The sequence below is a fragment of the Grus americana genome, chromosome 7 (assembly GCF_028858705.1).
Source record: "Grus americana isolate bGruAme1 chromosome 7, bGruAme1.mat, whole genome shotgun sequence".
Classification (NCBI taxonomy): domain Eukaryota; kingdom Metazoa; phylum Chordata; class Aves; order Gruiformes; family Gruidae; genus Grus; species Grus americana.
The window spans coordinates 5,553,172-5,580,658 of NC_072858.1; the positions used below are offsets into that span (position 1 = coordinate 5,553,172).

General features: G+C 42.0%; 1 protein-coding gene across 12 annotated transcripts in view; it reads right to left on the bottom strand.

Annotated features, from left to right (window-relative positions):
- TACC2 (transforming acidic coiled-coil containing protein 2) overlaps positions 1-27,487 on the bottom strand; it is a 143,306-nt gene that overhangs the window by 49,136 nt on the left and 66,683 nt on the right. For 8 of the 12 annotated variants that reach the window (XM_054831853.1, XM_054831856.1, XM_054831852.1 and 5 more), the window contains one exon: positions 26,267-26,398. The exons of 2 other annotated variants lie outside the window; for them this stretch is intronic. In XM_054831853.1, the coding sequence (XP_054687828.1) occupies positions 26,267-26,398 (132 nt within the window). Of the gene's footprint in view, positions 1-12,918; positions 13,457-26,266; positions 26,399-27,487 lie in introns of those variants that run through there. 2 more of the 12 variants (XM_054831863.1, XM_054831862.1) reach the window with 1 other exon arrangement.

Sequence of the window (27,487 nt, forward strand, 5' to 3'; positions counted from 1 at the left end):
ACTTAAAGTCAAATCTATATAGAATTTTTAGTTAGTTTATAGCCTGCTTCAGAAAAAGCAAACAAACCAACCCAAAAAAACATGCCTAACTACTTGATGGAGCACTGATCTATGGATGTGCAATATGGACAGTCTGGAGAGGAATGGGTGTGGGATAGTTTGAAGTTTTGAAGCCTGGAGCTGGAGTTGCATCATCAAGAAGCGCTGCCTGTGCTGGGAGTGGGGAGAGGGAGATGGAGCCAAAGGAGCTGCTCTCCACCAGCTGGGGTTGTGGAACCACACGTAACAACATCAAGACCGGCTTCATGGGCATCTGCTCCATCAGAGTAAGGTGAACAGCCTCTGTCCATCTGTATAAATATATTTACATTTGCATATTTTCTTCCAAACTTTGCATTTAGGAAGAAGTATGTTAAATTTGCTCATTAGTGGAACATGTCTCACACTAATTAAGGTCTCTCATAGCTGTCAGCAATACCACTGATGCCCAGCTAGCACTCCATAAACTCATCCTTCTTGTTGGTACTCAAAGAAAACTCTATCCACTAATTGTTTTGTTTCTATGTACCTTTGTTTTATCGACATCAGACCAGAGGCGACAATTTCATTCTCATGGTGTATTTGGAAATATGACATATTGGGGGGAAAAAAGTCATGTAATCTTACAACACGCACACCACAACAACAAAACCAAACTCTGCTCCATTGCCATCCAAGAGTGCTTGGAGGGTAAAGAAACAAAAGCAAAGACTCCAAAGGTTTACTGGGGAGCTGTGGTTTAAACATTGCCCTCTAATTGTGGTGTGTGGGGCGTTTGGAAACGTACAGAGAAATTGAGGACTGTTTCAGACGATGAGCAATTCCTAGCTGATCAATTTTAACTGGCAATGACTTCTAAAGTCTTTTCGTGAGATACAGCTGTACTCCCTGAGGGGGAGGAGACAGAAATGGATATTCTGTCTTTTCTTCCATCTCATCTTTACATCCACATGTTCCTTATAACTGGCTGGAGCTGCAGTTCAAGGGGAAAATGGCTGGCCAAGCACATCCATCACCTCTACGCCACGTAAATCCACAGTTGAGTTATCTGCAGATCTGTTTCCCTGGGCCTTAAGAATCAAATAACAAATAAGAGCCCGCAAGGCACATGAATCTGTTACCAGAAGGACATCACGCAACGCTCGGTTCCCATACTGAGATTTCTGTGCGCCAGAGGTACTAGCAGGGCTCTGAGACAAAGAGGGAATCCAAAGCCGTGCGATGGAAGGACCCAAACACTGCAGTGCTGGCACATAAGCACTACCTGTGGCAACACCTAAAGGCAACGCACAGATTCCATCAGACCTGGCCCTCCAAAGCACCTGTAGCTGTTATATCATAAAGTTAAGGTATAAATTTCACACCAGTATTTACTGAACAATTTATCATACACTGTGCGAAGAATCTAAATCAGAAAAAAAACCACCCCAACCTTCTTACAATTTTCAGTTTAGTACTGAAGATGAATTTTGGTTTTCATTCCTGTAAATCCCATTGGGAGATGTGCTGGAAATAAAAAGGAGGAATGAGTTCTGTATTCTCACCTCCATCGATTTTCAGAGATGATCCCTAAACCCTGCATGAATAATTCAGGTCTGGTTTACTGATGAGATCACGACCAGGGATGCAGGTCTGGCTGTATCCAACTGAGGTCTATCTCTTTTGCACGTTACTTAAGCAGGTAAAAAAACCTTTTCAGATTTTGTGGTGCCATTTTCAATATAGTTCTTAAAAAAAACCCCAAAACCAAATAAACAACAAAAAGAAGATGACTGAGGCAGGATGTTTCAGCAATACACCTCTCCGGACGGAAGATCAGCCCTGCTCTCAGCTCTGCCACTGAACTGCTGCACGTACATGGTCTTGGTCCGTTCACTCTGCGTCCACCTCAAGTCTGCCTTATCCACACAAGCTGGGATCTCTTAACAGCACAAACAGCCTCTCGCTGCGGATGGATGCAGAGTCCAGAGGGGGAAAAAAGACTGCTCCATACACATTACGTTTGTTTATACAAAATTCAATAACTGACAATCACTTATAATTCATCTTGTGGTATCACTCACATTGCAGTTACACAACTCTGTAATACAGAGATACATATAATCTTTTTTTCCCTTTTTTTTTCAGACTCTTAGAAAAACAGCTCTGGATCATAATTCAAAATCACCGAGAGAGCCCGAACGGTAATTCCTTTCCTGCAGATCCAGTTACCAATTTAGGCCAGCAGCCATTAGCTGACCCGAGGGCCTACTCACAAGGACCAAGAATATTCTATAGCTACAACAAAAGGTCATTTTTTTCAGCCCAGCGCTAGGTTAGGATAATATCAAAGATGTGTCAACTTTGTGTGCTATCATTTTTGTACAGTATTTGTCTACTCGGTAACTTCCAGCTAAAATGACATTCCACATTAATTAGCTTCTTTTAACACGATTATTGTTAGCTATGTCATTGTTCACCTACGTGTTTTGAATATGAAACTTCCCTACAGGTTTTAAATGTTAATATTAAATTTGTACAGCAATATATAGAAAACATGGATACAAGGGTAAATTCATCTGGTTATTTTAGGTATTAAATATTACTATTTGGAGTCTGAATTAGTCTACCTATCCAACCTAACATCTGAGGATCTGTTAAACGGATGGTATTAAAACCCAACACAAATACAAATGCTGATAGGCATAAACCTCACAAACAGTATTTCCCTTATCTCTAAGAAAATACACCATTGAAATGATAGAACTTCTCAAAAGGCACAGATAGCTCTGAAAACGTTTTGCCCAGAGCAGAGCAGAACCGGTCACCTCAGCCCAGCCTACCAAAGCTCAAGGGTGGGTGACTTTTCAGGGACCACTGAAAGCCATCTGCCTTGCTGCCTCTGCCCTGTGGGAACATTCTCAGTGCTGGATCTGATGCTTACATCATGTCAGGAGCCGGGGGAGGTACAAACATGTCACTTATGTGTCACCAGACTCCATTTACAAGACAATTCCTTTAGGGACACATTGCTGACTACTAACTATTAATGGACTTCTCTCACACCGTTGTAAGCATATTCAGTAACAAGATAATCTAGCCTATGATTAAATAAATTCACAACAAACCTATCCTGTGAGGACACGAACCGCAAAATGGGTCAGGAGAAGAGGATGCTGAGATGGAAAGAGTCAGACTACCCACCTTGTGTTCAGCTCACATCCTGCTCCTACCGGCATGACACCATTGTCCCACCGGAACGGCGCTACCGATTTGGGCGCACAAGGTGAGAATCAAGCCTTGCAAATAAAATAAAATAATGTTTGGTACCCCCAAGGTAGCCACAGGAAAACCAGAGTGTTTTGTTTCTGAGGGTCTGCTCCAGTGAAATGATGCAAAACGCCCCAGACGACAGCAGCAGTCAGTGGGAATTCGCGGCTTTCTGGTGCTGAGTCTGTACTAAGCAAGTACATCACCTTACAGGTGAATGCTTTTGTCTGCTATCTGATATGTATGGCATATGTACAGAATACATACCACAGGTGTACCAGGAAAGGCAACTACACCTTGAGTGACTCACCTGCATGGCAACATTGGTTGTACATTGTATTTTATAGATTTCTGACTTGCAAAGTCTGATCATCAAAGCAAAACCATAATTTTATCACGGGATTATTTCAGCTTAAACTATAATGCTGGAGAATAATTTCAGTCTTACTTTATAATGCTTATGATTGCTGCCCTGTAGATCTTCTTTCTTTATTTTTACTTTAAAATTGAAAAAATAGGTATAACTCCAGGTTCTTAAATCAAGGCAATTTAAAATAATTTTATAGAAGAAATCCCCAAACTGGGATGAAGTTAATTTCCTAGGTATCTGCATTCTTTATTGTGCTATCTTTCTGATGCACTAAAACCCTAATAAAAACAATACTGTAGGACAGAAAAACCTTTTTATTTAAAAAGGCTTTTGTGAAAAAATGTATAGCAGTCAAAGTTGGGAGGTTTAAATAGGAATTATGTTTTGCATTCATGGCTTACTGCAGCAAAAGTAATATTGCACAAAACCATCCGCAGTTTCTTTCTCGGCAGAGGTATTTTGCCCAACATAAGAGCAGGATAAATGTCACGTGTTTATTTTATGGCCTGAGCTACGAGGTGGCAGAGAAGCATCCTTTGCAGTTCGCACTTAAGAATAAAGCTTTTATCAAAGAAATCCCATTCCACTGAAATGACAAAGACCTACTTGAGTGCAACGCATTACACCAGAACTGATATTGACACCAATGTGTGCAGAAAGCAGGGCAGGCACTCCTCTCCAGAGAAGGATTTTAATATTATTTCAGCAGAGATATTCCTAGAAGACTCACAGAAAACATGGCTCCCCAGAAAAATAATCACTATTACATCAAATACATGACACAAGTGATGTGTCGTGACAGGCACAAGGTTTAATTTAGGGACACAAGGGAGGAAGATCATTCTGCATCATGCTCAGAAGCAGCCAGAGTCGTTCCCCGGCTTTCAGCAGCTTTCTGCTGCTCCTCCAGGCCACGAGCCCACGGGTTTGATGTCCTCTGCTGCCCCAGCGCATCTCCGACAGCTCAGCTCAAGTGCTAATGATTTACACCAGTGTAAATGTGGTGTGAAAGGGTAAATATGGCTCAGTCATACCCTGCTACTGATGGAAAACTACTGAGCGACTTCACCGCTATTCCGATAACATTCAACCGCCATTGAACGTCGAGTCCTTGGACAACTTAGTGTCTGAGCTGAGATACAAGAATCCAGATTTTCCTTTTTTACATAGGTGAGATAACAGAAACAAAATGCTATGGCTTCCCATTTCAGATCATTATGTGGGACTTTAGCAATGGAAAATAATACCTTGCGTGTTATCCAAACCACACAAGTCCGTTTGGAAATGTGTCTTCTAGAATACATTGCAAAAGGAAACTTATGAATCCTTTAAACATTAATCGCTTACTATAAAAAGGCCAATTTTTCTTCATAGGATAGCTATATTTAGAGAACAGGATTAGAACTGCAGTGGAGGAGAATTAAAAGGACATAATCACCTTAAAAACAATGTTGATTTTTGGTTTTTAACCTATTATATAATAAGTAAATCTTCCTACGATAACCAATATGGGAAGGAGGAATTATTCTTCCCTGCTTTTTCGGGTTGTTTATTCAGCGATTTTGAGAGCATTTTGTGAAGAAGCCAAATTCACACTCCCCCAACAAAAGCCATTTCCTGCTTTCACACAGCAACCAGAAAGAAATGGCTCAAGCTGTGGGAAGCCACATCAGAAGGAAAAAAGCCTGAGAGATATAACATGGCATACTTACAGCAGCACTTCAAACTACTCAAATCGTTTTTCTAACAGATTAGCAAGAAGTTCCCCATATTGCTTTAAATCATGTTAATTTTTTCCTTTTTATTGCTTTTCCTGAGATCTAACAAGGTATGTTTTTCAACACGACTGATATAAATGAATAATGAAACAAACCCCCATCCTTTCTGGCCAGCCTGCTTGCCCTTTTACTGGCTTCAGTCTGAATAATGAAAACATCTATGTTACAGAAACAAGACACAGCATTGAAGATTTTTTTTCATCCCTATGCTCTTCTCAGGCAGATGCTTCATTCTCAGAGGAACAACAGGAACATACCGTTTAATTAAGGCACTCATCTTCAGACATCGCAACAGCAAATATACTAACGTGCCCCTAAATCACCAGAGGCTGCTAAATATTCAAACACTAAATCTCTTAAGAGATGAGAAGAAATGGTAAAGATGCAGGATACCCCAATATCTGAGGTAGAAAATACTTACCACAAATATAATTATAACCTGTTAATACATAATAATCCCAGTCAGTGCTGCACTCTGTTCACCCTAGTAGGTTAGGGACTGGTATTTGAATCACTAGTTGATGTTTAAGTATTTACTACCCACGGCAAGTATCTTTCCTCTGCCTTTAGTACCGAGCTCTAAAGTTTTAATCCAGGAAACAACGTCCTGTTAACCCTCTCCTCAGAAAGCATCCATGTGCCTGTGCTCTCTGCTGTACAGCATCATGCGATGGCTTCAAGGGAAAATGATCAATAATTCATCGGGAGCCAGAGCCATAGGTTTGAAATTGCTTTGTTTATTGGAACTACCTTTTAAATGCAACAAGGCTTTTCAGAGCCACGTCTCTGCTCAGCCCCACTGCTCAAAAGCAGGACCCGGGGACAAAACAGCAACTGTGAAGTGCAAAAATGAATATGTGACACCCGTAATCTCTGGGGGACCAGCTTATGTTGAGAGGCATAGAGATTTGTGAAAATACTGACATGTGGAAATAAGGCTGTGTTCCTGTAATGTTTATGGTCCTTCCTTTCAGAAGGGAGATGAGGACTACATGGAGGGTGGAGAAGTGAGGCAGGGAGTCCCTTTGCTGAAAGGGAAAGAGGGGAGAAAAGACTCGCCCTGTCCCCAAGCTGCTCCATATTCTGCCTATTTTACCCCTGCACAGCCTCCGTAAAGCTGCACAGAGCTTTGCACAGACCCTCACCAACCTTTACTCCTCTACATCGACACGTGAAGCAGCTGCGTGGATAGAAACACGGCCAGGAAGCAATAGGAGCAAAGGACCAAAAAAAATCTCAGCCTCTTAACAACAACAAAATCTCTCATCGGGCTACAACAACTTCATCTCCTGACTCGGGGGTGGGTGTGATCCTTCTGCCACTTCAGCCTGGTGTAGCTCTGGGAGGTTTCTCATTGACTTCAGCAGAGCTCCAGCTTTACCTCTCCCTTGGGCACGCTCCGTGCTGCTCCAGCTCCCAGCACAATGAAACCCTTCCCTTTCCATAGGTGCTGCCTGAACGCCCAGCTCAGGGAAGCGCCGACTCAGCACAACAGTGTGCTGGAAAAAGCGATCCCTGATTTGCAGTGGCACCTCACCAGCTGGCACCCGGCTGTACTGCCCACAGCTCTGCTGCGTGAGGAACAACGGCGTTAAACCCAGCTCTGCTAGGTGAGGAATAACAGTGCTAAACCTTCCCTTCCCAGGCTCTCGCGTTGGAAAGGGACAGTCCTGCATTTGGGAAGTTAAACAAAGAGATTCAAATTCCTTGCTCATCCTCCCCCTCCTGTAGCAACCAAACCCTTTTCCCAGCACAACACTGGACTCATTCCTAATGAGAGCAATGAACTGTTATTAACGAGACCAATAAATGCAGGTTTCTGTGCTGAAGGAAATCAAAACTCAAAAGCAGGAGCTGATTTGATTCTAGCTACTACTGGGATTCAGATACAATCTGGTCTATATTTAGACCTAAATATAGCTTCCTTTGTTTACAAAAAACTACCTTGTAAATTTGAATTCTAAGGATCCTGTTTAATCAAAATCAAAGGAATGGAAAGTTCCATATTTTCACAAAGTTTACTTTTCATCCCAACAGAACCAACGGCCCCAGTTCCTCCTCCGGAAAGCAAGAGGCTTCCCCAGCACCCATTCATCTCCTTAATCAGTCCTGTGAGCAGAGGGAGAGGAGCTGTAGCAAACAGGACTGCGGGGAGGCAACAAATGAAATTAATAGAGCTCTACAATTACCCTGAGGTCTGTCTCAGAGATATCTACAGATGCTTAAACCAAAATTCAGTTCACATGCTGTATGTTTAGACAGTCTACATTGCAAACTTCACTTTGGTTTCCAGAACTAAGGAGGGATCTTACTGTCTTAACTAGTATCACCACCAATGAAGGCTCTCAGGCCAAAATGTGCCTTAAAAGAAACCTTTGAAACCTCAGACTGTGGTGGAAAAAGGAAACTAATTCAATTTTTTTTTCCCATTATGCCGGCTCTCTGGTGCTAATGGGAGTACAAAACACGATATACACAGTCTGCCACTAAATTCAGATGGTTGCTTCAGAGCATTTAAGGATATGAAGGGAAATGACAACTTTTTTTCTTTGAAGTTTTTCCATAGTAAAAAAAATGTATTTGTTTGTTTCTTACAGCAAACACGCCCACTTTCTCAATGAAAAGCAAACTGCATTGAAATTCTAGCTATAATTAAAACTCTATCTTTTGCCACAGAAAAACCTGCTTACCTGGACTAAATACATTTGTTACATAGCTAAATCCTTACAAAGCATCAGAGATGGATAACGAAATGGTATCTAGGACATTAGCAAATACAAAAACTCTCTATAGGTGTAAGGTCTTAAAACAAAGGAAATGTGTTTATAATAGAACCACTTTTCTATGCACTATAATCATGTTAGAGAAACATTAAAAGCACCCAGACTATTACCTCATGAAACACACAGGACTGAAGAGCATCTTTGATTTAAATTTAAGCAGCAGTTACTTTGCTGGGTCAAGTAAAGCAAAAAGCCAAAGCAGAGAGGGAAACAGTTCTGACTGTAACTGACAGCCACGATGCACGTGCAGGAATGCCTTTTCATTCATGTTTTTACCACCTCACATCAGTTTGTATTTTCCAATTTGCCCGTATGTCATAATACATAATAGATGACAGCAGCTCCATTATGCATGGCATAGGGCACACCGTTCACTATAGAGAGCTTTATAATATACACATATTTGCCAGATGTATGGCATGCCTTGCTAATAGAAGGGTGAGTGATTCTGGGGCCTTTTTATTTTGTTTTCAAGTCTAAACGTGACCTGCCCACTTCTAGTGACAGATGTAGCAGTTGATGTAATAACCTCTCATATCAAAGGAAGCGCTGTCATTGACTTCAGAGATGAGATCCTTGGACTCAAATGAGGGAGGCTGGAATAAAAGACAGGGGAGCTTGACAGAGGAATTTGCTTGTTACTTCTGGTCCATTTTCTCTTAAGTAAAAAACCCCACGTCTTCCAGCAATTCACCCTATTTAGTAGGCAAATCTAGTAGATAACTCTACTTATTGACGGGGATGACTGTCAATAAGGGGAAGAAGAAAACAAGATCCAAATTCCTTTCAATATTTATATATGTATATAAAAAAAATATATATCCCACTCTTCCATGTATATATTCATTAAGATTACTTTCCTATGTAGAAGCATATAACACTGTGCAAATATTTTACCAGACTAATTTCTTTCAAACTTTTAAGAACCATACAGTGGATTGTTTTAAGTTTGACAGATAGAAAAATAAAAAATGTGGTAGCAAGCAAGGGCTGCGTTTTTGTACGTATGCAGAAATAACTTTTATGTATAGATGCGTATATACACACGCACACACAGAACAGCTGCTCCCATCTCTGATGCACAAGGCTGAGTCAATCCAGTTTAATTTTTTCTGAGTCTTTCCAACAACCAACAAATAAACGAAAAGATCATGCAGCAGAAGAAATATTGAAAAACAACCCACAAGGGCACCAACATCTTGGCCTGCTACCAATGATCAGTAACATTCAATTTCTTTCTTGGAGCCGGATCCAGCTCCCACTGAAGTCAGTGGGCATTTCACCATCAACTTCAGTGGGAGCTGGCTCCGTCTTCAGTCATTTTCCTCTTGGATTGGCAAGGGATGAAAATGTTAGAGACACAGCATGTAGAGCTCCTGACGGGAGGAAATAACACATCATCAGCCCTTTGGCTGATCAAAAAATGGGCACTGAATGTAAATCCTGCCCAGTTGCTGCAAGGACAGCAACCACAATGCTCCACAAAAGGAAGGTGTGGTTCGTGCTCGGGAGAAAGGAACCCTTTCCATCGGAGGAAAACAAAAAAGATTCAGAGATGACAACGGGCTAAGGGCTACCAACGTTAAAAACCTACCCACAGTTCCATCTTTAATCCTGATAAAGTACTACCAAGAGGTAGAAATACATTACTATTCAAAAGAAAACCACCGATATATAGGTGATAGCACTTGGCAAGCTGAATTCTGTTCACATCCTCAGCAGGACAAACGTATCTCAGCGTAGCACATACAGCGCACACAAGGATACCATCACAAGTGCACTAGATGTAAGTGTGTACGCACCTGAACAAATTCGTGCACACTAAACATCATCATGCTGTCATTTGCTTTTATTTCAACTGAGTCCATTCCTATTATCTGATTGCAATGTGCCCTTGATTTAGCTAAATCTGTGACCACCAGGGTGCCTGCTGCAATTTGCAACGCACATGACAGTGCTTATCATGTCAATAGCGAGGTCTGAACCACACCACTTTTATCTGCAGTTAACTTTTATTGTCACGGGCTTCCCTTGGGCTTTCCCTTTTTTATCATTCAAAATTGACTTTTTTTTTTCTTTAAATAAAAGGACAATTGTCTACTGCCAGTGACTGAGTCGCTAACAATCCACAGTGAACCACTGAATACCCCAGGCTGTCAGTCTCAATACTGGTTTTATTACAAATACTTTTATCCTGGCTGAAACAAATTTACATTAAAATTGGGAATTTGGCATACAGATGCGAAAAGAGCATATTTACTCATGGATACACTCTGAAATCTTAACCTAGACCCCTTTTCAGCACCAATTCTACCATCAATTTCTTCCTACAGCTTTCCCTAGAGTTTAGCGAAGAAGTCCATCACAGGACACTTTGGAGGAACTCCTAAACCAGCAGCTATTTAAGGAATTTATCTCTGTACATTTTTGATGCTAACATAAATCTATTTCAGTAATTATTTCTGATTTACACCCCTCTCATCTAATGAACTCAGGGCAGCCAAATCGAAGTGTGCTTTCCCTTTGTTAAGAAGCTGTCTCCATTCGGCAGTGATGCCTCCAGGGATGCTGTAACTGCACGGGCAGTTACCCAACTTGCCTGGGACATGGCCAGATGTTTTTGCCTCCGAACTATCACTGCCATTAAGGAATTTGCTTATGCCTGCAAAGTAAGCTAAATGTAACCTCATTAAAAAAGCGTTGGTAAAAGTTAGAGTGATTAGGGTCTAAAGTCAAAACCTCAGACCAGAACTGGTTACCATGACATCCTACGAGGACGTTCTTGTTGTCGGAAAACAGGCCTGTACTTTCTCAAGGATAAAGAAACATCTCCGTTCTTATCTCATTTTAAAGAGCATTTAGTTGGACTGAAGAAAACGGCACACTCTTTTAGTGATTTATTTAATACAAGGTTACTAACATCTTTCACAAACTCTTCCAAGGACGTCAACAGTTACTGAATGACGCCTGTGCTAAAAGTATATCTGTTCATTATGTTGGGCCTTAAAAGATCATATTGAAACCCCACAGGAATGACTAACTGCAAAAGATGAGTATAATTATATATAAAAGGAGTCACTGAAAGAGATGACAATATAATTTACTCATGTGCCCCCAAAATATATACACATATATGTACATATATACCTTGATCAACATGTTCTGCAGAGTGCATTCTTAAAAGGCTGTGAAAATTGTAGATAAAAACCACTGAACCCTGCTTTAGCTACATTCTTTTATTGCCTAGTCCTTGGATCACTGTTAAAAATCAACACCAGATGAAAGTGTAATTTACAGTACTCTAAAGATAACGAGGCATCGGTTTATTCCACCATATCATTAAAATAGATGCTGTATATAGGAATGTCGGTACTATATAAGATGGAACTATATAGAAAAAAACAATCTTAATTGGTGAAGCTATACGTCAAAGGAACAAAGGATGCAGAAATGCTGTTAGGCCTGTATCTCACAAATATAACGAGACTGTATCAAGCAAAGGTATCTGCTGATATACTGGAATATGACAATAGGGAGCATATACCTACTTGTAAGGCCTATTACAGAGGCAAAACTATCAGTTACTGCTCTATCATTCCCCAATGACTCTGAAGCACTTATCTCAACCATACAAATGATGTCTCAACTCTAATCAGATCTACCTTAATAAGCAGACAGTACCTTAAAAAAAAAATTGAGAGACTTATATGAGGCTAGTTTATAGACTAGCCCTAGTGCATAAACACCTAAAGCTTACCAAAATACGTGATCAGAAATGAACCCGGTGTTCAGACATGTTAGATAAATGTGATTTATGTAACTGAAATGACAATAGGAGACAAGACAATTTTTCTAAAATCCATTCAGAGGTAAGGTCCATGCTCCAGCATGCCAGCTTAGTAATTTGGGATGGAGGGTTAGGTAGAAAAGACTGTTGGCTGAGTAAACTGATAAATCCTAAACCAATAAATGACAGAATCCTATTTACAAAAGGGAAATGACTCTGCTATTTCTGCACGCACACACGTATTTGTGCACTTTCGTATATGTCTTAGCCATCTGAAAAAGTGATAACTTGTTCTGAATAACCAATAATTGTTTGCTTTTTCCTCCCTCCCCAATGAATATTTCAGAGTTGGCCTTCAGTGAGAAGAGATCTAAGGACACCTTGCTTATGATTCATCAGAGGATATAATACCATGTCAGGGACGGATGCTGACAAGGGTGATGTGACTTGAAAAACTGTATCTGTATAGAGAAAAGCAAAAAGAAGCTCTGACAAAACAGTGAAATGCAGCTCCATGCTGTGCATTTTAAATGGAAAACACAGAGGTGGTGGGTTTAGGAGGGGGGAAGGGGTGTTTTTTTGTTCACTGGAAACGGTCATTGTGTTTGATTGATTATGCATCCAAAACATATAAAGACAAAACATATGGTACACAGCTATTGCTCGACACAAACGAATCGAGGTGGTCAGCCCAAGTGAGGTGCCTTCGTACCGGGAGAGCATTATAAAATATACCTCGCAATATTCAGCAAAACCTTAACTATGTCTCCAGCTGAACGCAATTAGCATTAAACAAAGGCCTCAGACACAAAAGTCAGCTCCTTAACGCACCGCACAGGTTAAGTGCAGAAAGGCTGCAGGCCCAGCAGTACAGAGAAAAAAAAGAGGAGAGCAAAGGGAATCCACACTTACATGGCCTCTGACGGTTCCCGGTTCAGGCTACCTGTCTGTGCCTGCTGCAGAGACTGCGACCCTCCCATCCTCAGCGTGCCCTTGGGTTGAAGCTAGACGCGAGCAAGGCCAGCTTCCTCCGTAATTCCACCAGCAAGGAGCCCTGAGAGCTCTGACTGTGGAGAGGCTGCAATACTGCAGTGCAGATGGAAACAGCTGCTTGCATCAGTGGCAGCACAAGCAGAAACACTTCAGCAGCACCTTCTCTTCTCTGAACTGTTGCCAGTTATTGTGGGGTTTTTTTTTTTGTGTGTGTGTGTGTCCAGATGAACACTATTTATAAAATAAAATAAAATCCCAGCCACTCTGACAGGCTAATCATCTGCTAAACATCAGTGGTCCAAGCAGCTATGGTGCAAGCGCCTCCAACACAGGACTGACTATTGGCTATTGAAACTGGCTTTAAAAAAAAAAAAAAAAGAAAAAAAAAAAAGAAGAAAAAGAAGAAGAAAAGCAGACCCTCCCTTTAAGCACACATTGTCAGCTACTGTGGCTCCCTAAGGACCTACAGGCAGGACCATTATATTGTGTTGACTCAGCTGATTTGAAATGCAAATGCACGTGTGCACTGCATGCCGTGCATACATTTCCCTTTAATAACAGACAAGTTGTGCATATCAGGATGATTGCAGAGAGGATTAATAAGCAGAATGGCTGCTTTTTTTTTTTCATTTAAACAAATGAGCTCATCCCTCTTGCAAAAATGGAATCTTCCATGAGGAAAGTAGGGAGAATATCATGAGCAGCCAAGGTAAACAAGCCAATGTGGGAGTGGACCCTACCCGGCGCAGATCCATCTGACACATCGGTGCACTTAACCCATTTTGCTTCTGCCTGCACAGACCCCCTTGCTGGATGATGAGGTGGAGAGCTGTGGGGATGCTCATCATCTAATACTGATGTGGTCAGTCGTGAGGATCTTTAAGCCCAGAAAGTACAAGCTCAAGCTAGCAGCATTCCAAACCCTACAAATTAGCTTATCCTTTTACCACCGTGGAGGTACCAGGGTACTGGGAATTCACGTGCATAACAAGCTGGGCACAATCACTTTCCACATCACTGTCTTTAGCAAATGCCACATGCTCCACGTACAAGTTATGTTTCGCATCACTAAAGGACCAAAAAAAATAAATCAGTTGCACTACTGCCTATACTAGGAATTAAACTCTAGGGACACAAATGGCTTGCAGCTATGTAACAAGTCTGGATACGTGACAAGGCAGAGAGGTCAAAAAGATCAGATAAATTGAACAGAAATATTAAAACATACGAACTTCCAAGCACCTACCACAGCATGGCTTTTGTGTTTCAGTGGAGGCCTCGCTAGGCTCACACCTTAAACAGCTTCTGGTTTTTTTCTCTGCTTGCAAAAAGGGAAATCCAGCTGGGTTTGCTTACTTTACAAAAAATCAGGGTTGCTGTATACATGTGCAAGGTTCTGTCTCTCTGGGTGCACCCACAATAAATTGTCTTGGGATAAGAAGAAATAAAGATGCTTAGTGAACACAAAGCACATTTCATTTCCAGAAACTGCCTAAAATTAAATGCTGTTTTATGAACAGCATCAAAATAAATGTGCCTTTTTTTTTTTTTAAACTAGGGGGAAAAGCTAGTGAGCCAGCACTTTGTTATCCACAAACTTCCAAGTAAGTTACAATTTTGGGGTTATTTTGTTCCTGGTGAAAGCCAAACCCTCATTTCTAGCGTCTCGTTGCTCAACACTTGTCTCAAGTCCCCCAGAGAAGCAGCAGCACCGCCTCGCTCAGGACTGAGCTTCAGAATTTCTGGCGCCCAGCTGGGTGCCCGAGCCACGGTTAACCCCCGAGCGCTGCAGAGAGCCCAGCTCTGATGTCCCCTTCTCCAGGTGGTGGCAGCTCCCTACGCTTGCTGTGTTTGCCCACCCCCAGGGAAAGGCTCTCACTGCCCCAGCAGCCCCAACAGCCATTTCCCCTCGTCACCAGACAAGGGATGAGGAACCAGACTCGTCCCAGGCGCCTCTTCTGTGCTAGAGAATACAGGCTGCTTTTCAGCCCTTTTACAGCAGTATTTACTTCACTAGACATTTACCAGGATAAGCATAAAATGCCACGAACTGGACAATTTTGTTAATGATGGCAAATCAGCAGAGCCAAATAAAAACCCAACTCAGCGTGCAAAATTTTAACATAATGTCAGGTAAACACTTGTCAGGAGCATTCCCAAGTAAGTAAAACACAGAATTTGAAGAAAGTGTATGAAAAGCCCCATGTATGCTCTGGCAGTAGATTTGAAATGGTTAATAATTCCAGTATTTCCATCCAATATGGGAAATGAACGGTACCAGCCCACAGACTAAAATTACATGGCTGCATTCAGAGACCCTATTACGTTGAGGTTACAGCTCAGCTCCAGTTTTGCATGTGGTAGCTCTACTGAACTACACAGGAGTGGTCTTTTGAATATCATAAGAGCTCCCTGCTGGCTTTCGTTTGTTACAGAGAAAAGGAAGACATTGAGAAAAAAGAAATTCCCTAGAAAGGCAAACAGCATATTGAGAAAGTAAAGCCCTAGCAGGTACGTGGAAGCCAAAAGAGAGAACACAGGTACTGTTTGTCCTGCCAGTGGGGAAAACAGGAATATCATGGCATCTTCCTACAAGGCTAAAAGATACATTTAAAATGCCTGTGTCAACTCCCTCAAGTTTCACCCGTACATCTATTAAATAAGCAAAGGCCCAATAAAAAAGGCTTGGATTGAATCCCATTTTGCAGCAGCACGGTCCTTTCAGTGGAGAAAGTTTTTATCCCATTCCCCATCACTTCTATGCAACAGACGTTGAGTTCCACTGGAAATCACAGGTCTTGGCTAACATGTTCACTGCCACTCTGCAGGACCAAGGGCTTCAGTCCTTCGAGCCCAACTGTGCCCCTGGTCTTTTTGAACGTGCTGTCCGGGTTAATGGGGACTCTGGTCCATCGGGAGAGGTGTCAGGACAAGGCGTTGCTGCCTCCTCCTCCTCCCCTCCCTCTCACCCCTGTTTGTATGCACAGCTCACAGCACAGCCCAGAGATTCACCACGAGGGCAGCTCACCGCCTCTACGCCACTCCTGTTTATAAAGGGGACAGGATTTAACTCTTCTCTTTGCAAAATAACCATCCAAGCAGCTCAGTTACAGCAACGTGAACTGGAGCGCTGCTAAAACAAGAATGTGGGCTGCTACACCAGTGAGACATTGATGGATGCGCTTCTGTCAGGTTAGTGTCAATACTTCACCGACCGGCCAGAAGAGAGCTGCCAGGAGCCTTAGGGAAATGTTTCAGCCCGAACACGAGAGAGCTCAGTCCATTGCACCCAGAGGCACCTGCACAGACAGAAGTTACACGCTCGAAAGCAGTGGCAGCTCTGACCAACTACTACATCAACAGGATCCAGTGAGAGAAACTAAAATTAGGAAAAAAAATCAAATCAACCTTTACATGCAAATTCCTAATAGCGAGTACAGTTACCTCGTGGGGAGGGAACACATTTAATAATTTTAAAACTCTGGACTGTGATGGTCTTTCAAAAAAAGACGTGCTGTAACTGAGCGTTGGACTTGAAAGTGTTGACTAAGGGATGCAAGTGTAACAAATAATAGACTGTAGTCTCTGGCCAACACTCTGCAAGAAGCCAGACTAGATTTACTTCTGACCTGGCCATAAAATTTGTTACACTACAAAGCTGCCTGTGGACCAACCCTAGGTTGAGGTTTGGAGAGGGTCTTGTCATTTTGCTGGTTGCCACATCCACCTAAACCCATGTATTTCTTTAAACTACTTTAGATACTCAGAGGATCACGCCACTCATTTCACTTCTTGCACTGCAGAGATTAAGTAATTAAGCATCATGCAACTCCAGCAGTAAGCCTGTAAAGCTGGCTCTGGCCTGGGGTTTTTCTGTGGGGCAGAAGCACAGAGTCTGATAGACCTCAAGACTGAACAGAAACGTGATCAGCAGCAACGGAAGGTTGTACCCTGGTCGGAAAGAAAGACCTCGGATGAGAGGGGAGCTCTCCCTCTCCTGCCTGGCCCCAATCCATCCTCTGGGCCTGCCAAGAAGCATCAATTTCATACTAAATTTAGTGCTGGCTTTTAAATATATAAAAAATGTGTTGACACTGTAAGTACATTTTGTAAGAACTTCTCTGGAACCTGAAAACCACACAGATGTCGCTCAAAAAGACAAAAAAAAAAAAAAAAAATCCCACCGTGGCTTCAAAGGACTTAAAGATGCCCCTGGCATTTCAGCCTAGGGATAAACAGCCACATAACAACTTAATGTGATCCCACTGCTGAAAAAGGCTATTTAAGTATTCAGTACCATTCTTTAAAATTTATCATTTTCTCCTCCTGCCTGTTTCATCCATTTAAGCAAGAGCCATATTTTGGCCTATACTACATTAATGTTTTATTGAAACTTGATATCTATTGGTTAGTTGTTTAAAACTCTGTACAGGCTCCTAAATATTTGGTCTTATTACATTTCATGTTTATATATAAATTCAGACTCAGGTCACTTGCACCCAATTTGAAATTTTTGGCTTCCATCAAAAAAACAGTGCTGGACAGGACTGTGATAAGGTTTATGATATACTGAAATTTATGTTCTGTTTCTTTGCTCTTGGCTTCACTGTCCATCATGCTAGGCATTTATGCTAGTTATAAACACGACCACACATACAAACATGGAAACATCAAAGAGCCTACTGAAAGAAAACCCTGCCACACACATCTATCCCCCTGGGGAAGAAGCGAGTGAATATTGAGCTATACCTCCTAATGGCGATGCATTATTGAGGTACTGTGCAGAAATGAACACCATATAAAGCAAACTGCATAGACAGAGCAAAACCAAACATCCCAATAACAAAAAAGGGTTTCGCTGGTATCCTGAAGGCTGCTGGCAAAGCTCTGAGGAACCGTACGGTCTACAAAAACAAATGAACAAAAAAAGATTGGGAAATGTTAAAAAAGAATAGGTTATTATTTAAACATAATCCCCCCCAATAATTTTTTCTTTTTCGATATTTAGATGATATCACCTTTGGATCCCAAAGCCTTGAATGCAGTCTGGGAAGAAGTTTTCACCCCAAGAACTCCATTATTTGTAGGCTGCCTGGTATCAAAGGCCTCATGGCTAGGGCATCCACAACATCAGACTGCTAAGAAACAGCAACATCTTTAGTTCCTAAAAGACTAAGAGGACCAAACTGCTCAAAAACCCAACACTGTTGTGTACAGACAGAGTTGTAAGGCAACGCAGTGCCTCCGGGAGGGTGGCTGTACCTTGGAGAACACATTAGCACATAAAAGCACTGACATCTTTTGAAGTGCAGTGGTGACAGCCTTTTTAGGACACGCAAGGCTGGAGACTCCTGTACTCTAAAACCCTTCCAGGAGCACCAGCCCTCCTTGGCCTTTGCTGATATGCCGTCGAAGCACGGGCTCTGTCTGCTAAGTCTTTCCCAGCAACACGGGTCTCCCAGGACCAGCGTTGATCCTTGTATTACAGAGAAGGTCAAGCAGACTCTTTTCAGCCACGTGGGCACTCAAAGTTTGGAGTTCATCTTTCTGAAGGTTATACAGTAAGCAGTTTTACAAGCTTTTAAAGAACTCAAGAATTCTTCATTACGGGCTGCACAGAAATACATGGCTGTAGACATGTTACTCATGTTCCTGTGCTAATTTACTCAGCATGCATTTTTTCAGTCCTGGGACACTTAGGGTTTGTTGGGTTTTTTTGTTTGTTTTGTTTTTGTTTATTCTCCGAATCAGTCTCACTCCTGCAGACAGATTTTTGCTCCTTAGTCTAACCTCCCTCTCTAAAGTGACCAAGAGAGAATCTATCTTATAATTTCCACTTGCCTTGAGAAGCTTCACTTAAAAGACCTCTTCAAGCAACGAGCTGCTGAGGCTACCGGTTGAATGTTACAAGGCATTTGCTACCCTTCACTTTGGTTCTTCACTTTATCCAGTTAACTCAACTCTTACGTTACACCCAGAGATGTGCCAGCAGGAATCTTTGCGAGACCACATTGATCTTGTGTTTGTCTTTCCAGCCAGGTCATTCCACGATCCAGCTCACTGCCTGCACTGCTGTGGGACAGGGACAGCGGCAATACTTAACGCTGGTGCTGTCATCAAATCCTTCAGAAAGTCACACCTTAGCACAGAAAGTGACCCTCATCCCTTCAATCTCTCTCTTCCCAGCGGTGCGATTCTAATTTTTGTTTTGCTTGTGAATAGACCACCATTTAAAATTAAAATCTCTGTTATTTTGAAAGATGATAGCCCAAAGACAGAACTGAAGTAAATGACACCTCCTGGAGAGCCGTGAAAATTGTCAGAGAGAGGAATGACCTCTTGCTATCGGGTAGCAAGAGCAGTGGAAGAAAAGCAGATTTCTTTCTTTCTCTCCCTTGATTTTATGGAGCAACTTTGTGCTACAAATGAAAGAGCAAGTATGAAAAGTTACCTGAAATATGCCACAAATTTATCCCATTTTGGTTTATTGGCAAAAAACAGTAAACTGTTAACATAAATTGTAACACCTATGCTTTAGTAATGCCTAATAAATAGGCACGCAGGGCAGTTCATGTCCACAGAACAATTAAGATATGATTATGGTCCATAATTAGCAATTTAAAGACACATTCATCACCATCCAGTTATCCCTGATTTAATCCCATTCCAATACAGATAAATCAGATATTCAGCCCTAAAGTAAGAATGACAGACCTTCAGGTTGAAACCACAGTCTTGTTGGTTTGGGGTTTTTTGTTAGCTGTGGGGTTTTTGTAGCTTTATTTTATTTTATTTTTTTTAATGGGCTCAGAGTAGGGTACTGATTCATGACCGGAGACTGTAAATTAAATACGAGCAGTAAAATAATTAGGGAGTGTGAAATCAGTGGGATATTTTTCAATATACTCTTCAAGAAAAACAGAAGTAATTTATTCAGTTGCCTCTGTACATCACCTGGCATAACATAACCCTATCTGTGTTACCATGATATAAAATAATACACCACAAAATAACATGAGGAGATACCGAGTGTAAAGCTTCACAAATTTAACTTATTTCTATGGATCAAATACTTTGATAAATACATTGTCCGATCCACCACTTATCTAGATTAACGCAGTGCGAGTGCTTTATTTGCATTGACACATTGTTCATGAAAAAACACATCTCAGAATTTGAAGCCTGAGCACATTGACAAAATATTTCCATCTCCTAAGTCAAAGAAAAATGGAGTGACCAGTGATGATGCAACCAGGATGGACACTGCGGCTCACAGGAAACGAACACTAGAACGGCTTTCTAAAAAACTATAAATATAAAATAAATATAAATATAATTGTGCCCCCCCCCCCCAATCACTGGTTGGTTACTAAGGTCACTGCTTAATCTAAATTGCAAGTGAGATTAATGGCAATAAGAGTTATGAATAACCAAGATGCCTGCTTAGTTATTGAAATTTCCTGCATGGGAAACCCTCTGCAAAGACAACAAAAGGGGCCTCTGCACGGTGCTATTCAGGATGCCGGGGGGCTACAGTCTTTCAGAGGTCGGCAGTGAGTTACGATCGGTAACGTGAGAACTAAACACACCAGAAGATTCCATGTACAAAAGCATTTTATGAAATTATGAAGCCACACAAACAGGGAGATGAGGTTTCCGAGAGCTGAGCGCTCCCCCAACTGTGGGAACCTCCATGGTGGCTGTGCAGAGATTTCACCGAAGGAACAAGGGGGTCTGTCTGTCGTGCAGATCTACTGAGCAGAGCCAAGTTAGGGCTCCAGGGCAGCCAAACCCCTGTGGAAAGCTCTTTGTCCCACACCATTTCATGTAGCCTTTGGCCTGTTGTTTGCTCCTTTGCCTTCCCCTCCTGCTGAGGCACAGACACTTCAATTTTGGATTTCATTTCTATCATGCTACTACTGTATGAACCAGGCCTGAATTTTCTGGATCACAAACAAAACTTTAAACCCCTGTTTTCCAAATTTCTGGCCCAGCCTTCAGACTGTGACCACAAGCATAACCACGCCAAAGGAGGGAGTTTGTTTTACTGCTGAATACGCCTCTACAGAACACGTCCATGAGCCACCCGCCCAGAGCTCTGTTGACATCTCCATGCACCGGAGCTGCAGAACCGCCATCACACACCATGGGACCTTTTCTTGCTTTTGTGCTTTTTTCTAAGCCTTTAAACATCTTGAGGTGCAGGATCCCTAAGACAGCTGGAGCCAGGCTTGTTAGGAAAGGAGCTGCCTAATGCTGGTAGGAGACTGACATTTTTAAGGGCCTTCATGCACCTGCCCTCAGCTGACAAGATCAGTGCGAATAACACTCTCCAGGGGCACCTTGTTGCAGGAGATTTCAGGAGGCAGAATCCAAAGGTCTCTTGCCCTCAGGGCCCACATGAAGAATTAGATTATGAAAATGCAGGATGAAGAAATCAGACAAGAACAGTATTCCTGCCTGGTGCAAGTCATGGCAGTGCCTGCCAAGGACAGGTGGTCAAATGATGACTGGGTAACTTGTTAAAGAAGCAGCAGCTTACAGCTTCAATTGGATTTCAAAAGAGTTAACAGAAAAGTGGTTTGAAACATTTTTGGTTCCTTTCAGGGGTTCCTTTTTGCTTCTGTTTTTAAAACATTTAGCATTAGGAGGCAGAGTGCCCCAAAAGCACAGGCCATATTTAAGCATAACATTGATTATTGAGAAATACAAAATACACCTGACTCAACAGTTTTAACCCATGCATTACCTGCTCTAGGACCAGAGGTGTTCCCCTGCAAGTCCTCCACCCTCCTGGCAGTGCCAGACTCCTCTGGTGCCCTCAGAGTTGTCACCGTGCATGCCGCAGTGCACGGGAACAGCAACCCAAGCCAGATGTATAATCTCTGCCTTCAGTCTGTACTGTTAATTTTGTAGGGTTGATGCAAGATGATTAATGCCATTCTAAAATTCCTTGTGGATGGATTAATTAGTGTAATGACATATTCATTTTCATGCGGCTGAACCTGTTCTAGCAGCAAGGAAATTACCATATATCACCTGAGGGAACCTGTAAAATACACAGTAATAACAAGCAAACAGAGGGCTACCATTGCCCTTTTGTCCACTGCCACATACCGAGAGAAGCTTTACAACACACACAAATAATTGCTCTCTTTGAGCATAAACATGAAGGCAGAACGCACCCCAGAGAGCCAAAATTCTGAACAAAGATTTCCCACTTCTGTCAAGCATCCATTAACGCCATGCCTTTTAAAAATGCTGTTACTGGAAGCTATTTGTTGAATTGCTGGTGTTTTATGGAAGCTGTCCTCTGCCAGCACACAATATGGGGGTCCCTAGGCACCCTGCCCAGCACACACAGGACCGTCCTGTGTCCCCCCAGTCATGGGCTCCCCAGAGAAGCCTGCAGGATCCAGTCCCTCCCCTGGGGACCCCACTGTACCAGTCCTACAATCAGCTACAAGAAAATGCACTTAGACCACCCCATTTTTGGCTTGAAACACAGCAGACATCTCAGGATTTGGTGCTGTTACTTGGTAATAGGCTGAAGAGAGCTACACTGAGCAACACAAAGCATCCTCCTGCCTGTGGATGGGCGATTCTGAACACATCACTCAGGAGATGCAATCTCTTTTAAAAACCTGGAATGGAGGAAATGAATGAAGAGCAGGACTGCGGCTCATTACTGTCCATTTGTTACAGACTGGCTGATTATGTGGAAGGTATCTATTTTTTATGTTGTGCTTCAGAAGATGGTGAACGCTTTTCGGGACATCAACCGCAAAGCCTCAAGAAAAATCCTTGGGTTTCAGTTTCCAAGACCTAAGCAACTTCATTTCAATGCCTTCATTCTGCTGCTATTTAAAAAAAAAAAACCCATCACTTGTGCACCAGACAGTCCAGACACACACTAGAAGTATCCTACCATCCAGTTCATATAATACATGTAAACCCACCTTCCACCCCAAAAATAATCAAAACACCTCAGAACCCCACACTTTGGAAACAAGAAGGCCTTGAGATTGCATTTATATCCCTCACTTGTATTTCCCATCTCTTCCTTGCAAAGTGCATTTGTAAACTCAGTGGAATGACTCATCCCTTTCAAAAGGGTTAAATTGACTCAAGGAAAAATGCCTTGTGTTTCTGAATCCCATTTAATCCCCTCCTGGTTTTCGTTACACCATTAAAAGCAATTTAGTCTAGGATTATCAGCATTGGTCATAAATGAATTAATTACATTAATTTTTATTTACTTAGTTTTACGCCAAGCCTCTCCAAAGTTGGGTGAATGGAGAAAATTTGTTTTCAACATGTGATCAAGCAAATAAAACCCAGAAGTCATAAAGCATATCATGGTTTTCTGTGTGACACCAATAACTCAGCCTTGTTTCCTCCCAGGGAAGTATTAGGAAACCACCTTTGGAAACTACGACGCGGAAAGGAGAGCTTTCTGTAAAGACTGTTGTGACTTTTTGCTTTCGGATAGAAAGATTCGTTGCTGGGCTTCCAATTGGTTCCAGGCTCATTTCAGGAAAATTGGGTGAGACAGAGATGTGTATTCAATTTCAGAGATTCAGAGATCAGCAGAAGTTCCCTATCCATCCAGCGCCTCTCAAAATGATCTGACTCCAGTCTGGTTTAGCTTTTGAAAGAAAACTGACCCAGTATCTGACAAGAAGGAGGACCCACCCCTCCAACCACACCAGCCACATTTAACATCACAGTGTAGCTTTCAAAGCAGGTAGTGAGGCTGCAGGTGGGGCCATGCACAAAGTCAGCATTTGCTTTTTGCTCTACAGAATGGGTTATATCCTTTTCGCTTCCTCAAAGGACAACCAGAGGGATGGATCAGCTCTTCAGAGCCTTTCCGGCTCTGTCCGTAGGGCTTCCATAAGGGACAAGTTACACTCACTAGCAATATTTCACACTTCTCCCAAATTATGAAGTGTCTGTGACACAGTTCATAATGTGACCATCATAATCACAGAGGAGACCAAAATGCCTGAAGGATCCATTTTGCAGAAAATTGTGCAGTGTCACAGCATTTGCAGAAGTTTAGCACCTTGCCATCCAGGCAGTTGCCATAAATGTGACAAAGTGAAACATAACCCAATTTTCCATGGCTGATTTGACTTGATACACATGAATCACATAAAAATGCAAGATAGTCCAAGAGGTATTTACATAAGGGGCTGATTATAACAGCAAAGAGCTATTTGGACAGTAATATATTTGCTTTTCAAGAGGATGCAAGAATTACCTTTCGTCCCACAGATATCTCTAATTCTCACCTCTGTATGCATCTTAATTGACATTAAGATCTGTGAAAGTCTGTGTTCATGTTACAAAAAGAAGAAACACGCAAGTTCAGCTTTAGAGAAAGAAGGCTGTGGGTGATAACACTGCTATTCTCATGGCCCAACAAGGATGCTTGCCAGTGTACATTTTGGTTACTGACAGCTTAGCCTGGATTTTGATTCTGCATTAAGCAGTTCTACTAACATGACTTAATTACACCATTTTTCACCCCATCCAACAGGTTCTTACACACACATAGATATTTACATTATTAAACACACTACATCATTATCAAAACCAAACAGAAACTTCAGAGGCACAAGCCAATCTAAATATGTGAGCACAGCAGCTCTGCTTGTCTGCAGAGTTCTAAAATTATTTCTCCTCTCTTTGACGCTGAATTCTGGTGAAAAGGAAAAAAAAAGTCACCACGTGTTTTGGTGGTTTCAATTTGGATTTGTAAACAATAGGCATCTGTGACTACACTAAAGCATTCACAGAATGTGAAATTCAGTCCAGGGTATCCATAAAGTTCAAACAATTTTTGATGATTCTCTGGAAAGAGCTAACATCTTGGCGTGAGTATTTTCTAACTTACAACCCCACCTGACCATTTCTCTCTATTTTTAGAGAATGGCCATGGTATCTACCCTTCATTCAGAAAATGTTCTCCAGATTACAGAACTTGCATACTGGTGCAAAACGGACCTCTGAGCACTTCTGTTGCCTACCAACTATCCACAGGTTAAAAAGTGCGGGTCCAGCCCAGTACCATGGAGGAACGTTACACAGAAGAGTTGGCCTACCTGTGTTACAGCAAGCACACACACTAGAGGTGACAACACCATTTTCTGATCAAAATAATCAGAGGTTTAGAATAGATAGTTAACCAGCATGTTTCCTAGATATTATACTGTGGATGATTTTTTTAATCGCATTTGCTGATAGCTACTCTTTCACTGTTCCACAGCAGAATGTGTCTGTTGTGTATGTTTTCATTCATGATCCAGGTTATCCTCCTGCTGACAGCAGCACCTTTTGACATTTCTGAACAGAGCTTTAGTGGAAGAGCTGTATTTCCCGTGGTGTCTCCTGTCTTGTATCGTACTCGTTACCAGCTGCCGGCCTGTATTTGTGGGGTGGAGAACGCTATTCTCCAGGGAGTGCCCATTTCATATTCTCAGCTGTGCTGTGACCTTTTCCAATAATAGATGTCACAATAAGGGCATGCCTTTATTGTGAGCCACAACAGCGTACCGATTAATCACCCACAGGACAGGCGTCATCCGAAGCTCTGACATGAATATCTCAGCACATGTTCTCGTCTTGACTATATTTGAGATGGGAGTACTCAGTTTGGGGGTTTTGCAAGCAAAAATTCCCTAGGCCATCTATCAAACACTATGGCACCAATCAACGTAAATCTGAAGGAGGGAAACATTTAACTGTGAAATCAAGACAATTCAACATTTCTTCAGCAAGAGCAAAACTAAGCTGAACTTCTTCCTTCAGCACTGACAACTGCAATACAAAGCAGTGGTGTGGGGAAGATGCTGGCAGCAGCTGAAGGGGAATGAGTAGAACAGTCCTCTTGAATATGACCTGATCTTGCACAGCTTCACACAAAAACCCACCCCAAACCAAGCCAAACTTGAACTTCGAGAAGGGAAAATATGTGGAAAAACCCCTAAAAATCTATTAATTTAAAAATAGAAGGAAAGATCATCATAGTAGTAACTAGTGTAGTCCAAGCTCCCTCTTCTGGTCTTTTGCAGTAAATATACTGGAGTAAGCAGGTCTTGATAGTCTACCATTTGGTTTCAAAATCTAGCAACAAAGTGTTCATATCACTTAGACAAAACACTTGTTACTCAGCCTCTTTCACACTACTCATGTTTTCTTAAGCAAAGGATGTACAAACATGGAAATTTTTTGTAACATATGAAATAACATTGCACACTACCTCTTTTTTTCCCTTGTGAAACCTTCAGTTTCTTGAGCAGGCAGTTCTACACCATCACCAGGGGCTGCAGCCAAAGGTACATCCCCAGAAACGAGGTTATCAACTTCTTTGCAGCTATCAGACTTGGAAGCGCTGCAAAACAATTATTAAAAATAAGCTGACAAATTTCAGAAGTGTCCACGAAGCTTCAGTCAAATCTCCTCGAAAGATGAACTTTGGCTGGATCTAAACTAAGGAGCTCTAAGGAGCGCATCATCCCCTCCCCAAAACTGTCTCTCTCATATCCCACAAATTACTTCTTTCTACAAACCCTATTTCATTTAATTTCTCAGATGACCACATAACCAGTAATACTGCAAAGTTTTGATAGCTCTTACAGACCAGAACATTAACTGCCAGAGAAACTTGAAATATGAAATCAGTAAAATAAAATCATCAGTAATGACTACTTTGCCGGTCTCACACAGCCCTTTCTCCTCAGCGTACAATACAAATGTTCAATTACGTGACTTGAGTGACTTGTCTTTTAGAAAAAACTAAAACCCAGGACTAAAAAATTCTCTTACTTTAAAAGCTCTCTCTTTAAAAGCTAAAAGCACAAAAATCCCTGAACTCATGACATGAATGTTAAGATTACAGGACTGTAATACCGCTGTATTTGTTAATTCCTACAAGTCCCCCTGCTCAGCAGAGCCCCACAAGACCCAAGCTCAGGAGCGTGACAGCCATGTACTGATTTCCAGAGGCGTAAATATGGATTGGAAAGACGGAGTTTCCTCACAGCAAGGGAAGGCGCTGCGGGGTGCTTTGGGGAGCCATGCCCTCTCCCTGTCCCCGCAGAAAAGGGACTCTTGCACACAGACACCAAGCAGAGCGTGGGAGGAAAGAGCCACCTGCCCAAATCCCTGGCACGCGGGGCAGGGGAGCCTTGCTGTTCCCTCTCCTTGAGGCAGACCAGAGCAGGAGGCACCGTTACAGCTCCATGAACTTTCTGCTTTCTTAAGCAAAACCCTAATTAGAAAAAACCCTTGACAGCAACACAAGTAACGCGCCTCTCTCATGAGCCTTGTAACGCTGTTTAAGAAGGTAAATCACCTGTGTATCCAAAAGATCACCCACGAGAAGCTCACTCGCATTCTCCCCCACTTCAGGCAGACTCACAACCACCAAACTAATGACAGACCCAGACACAAACGTTTAAGGAAACGTTGGTGGAACCAG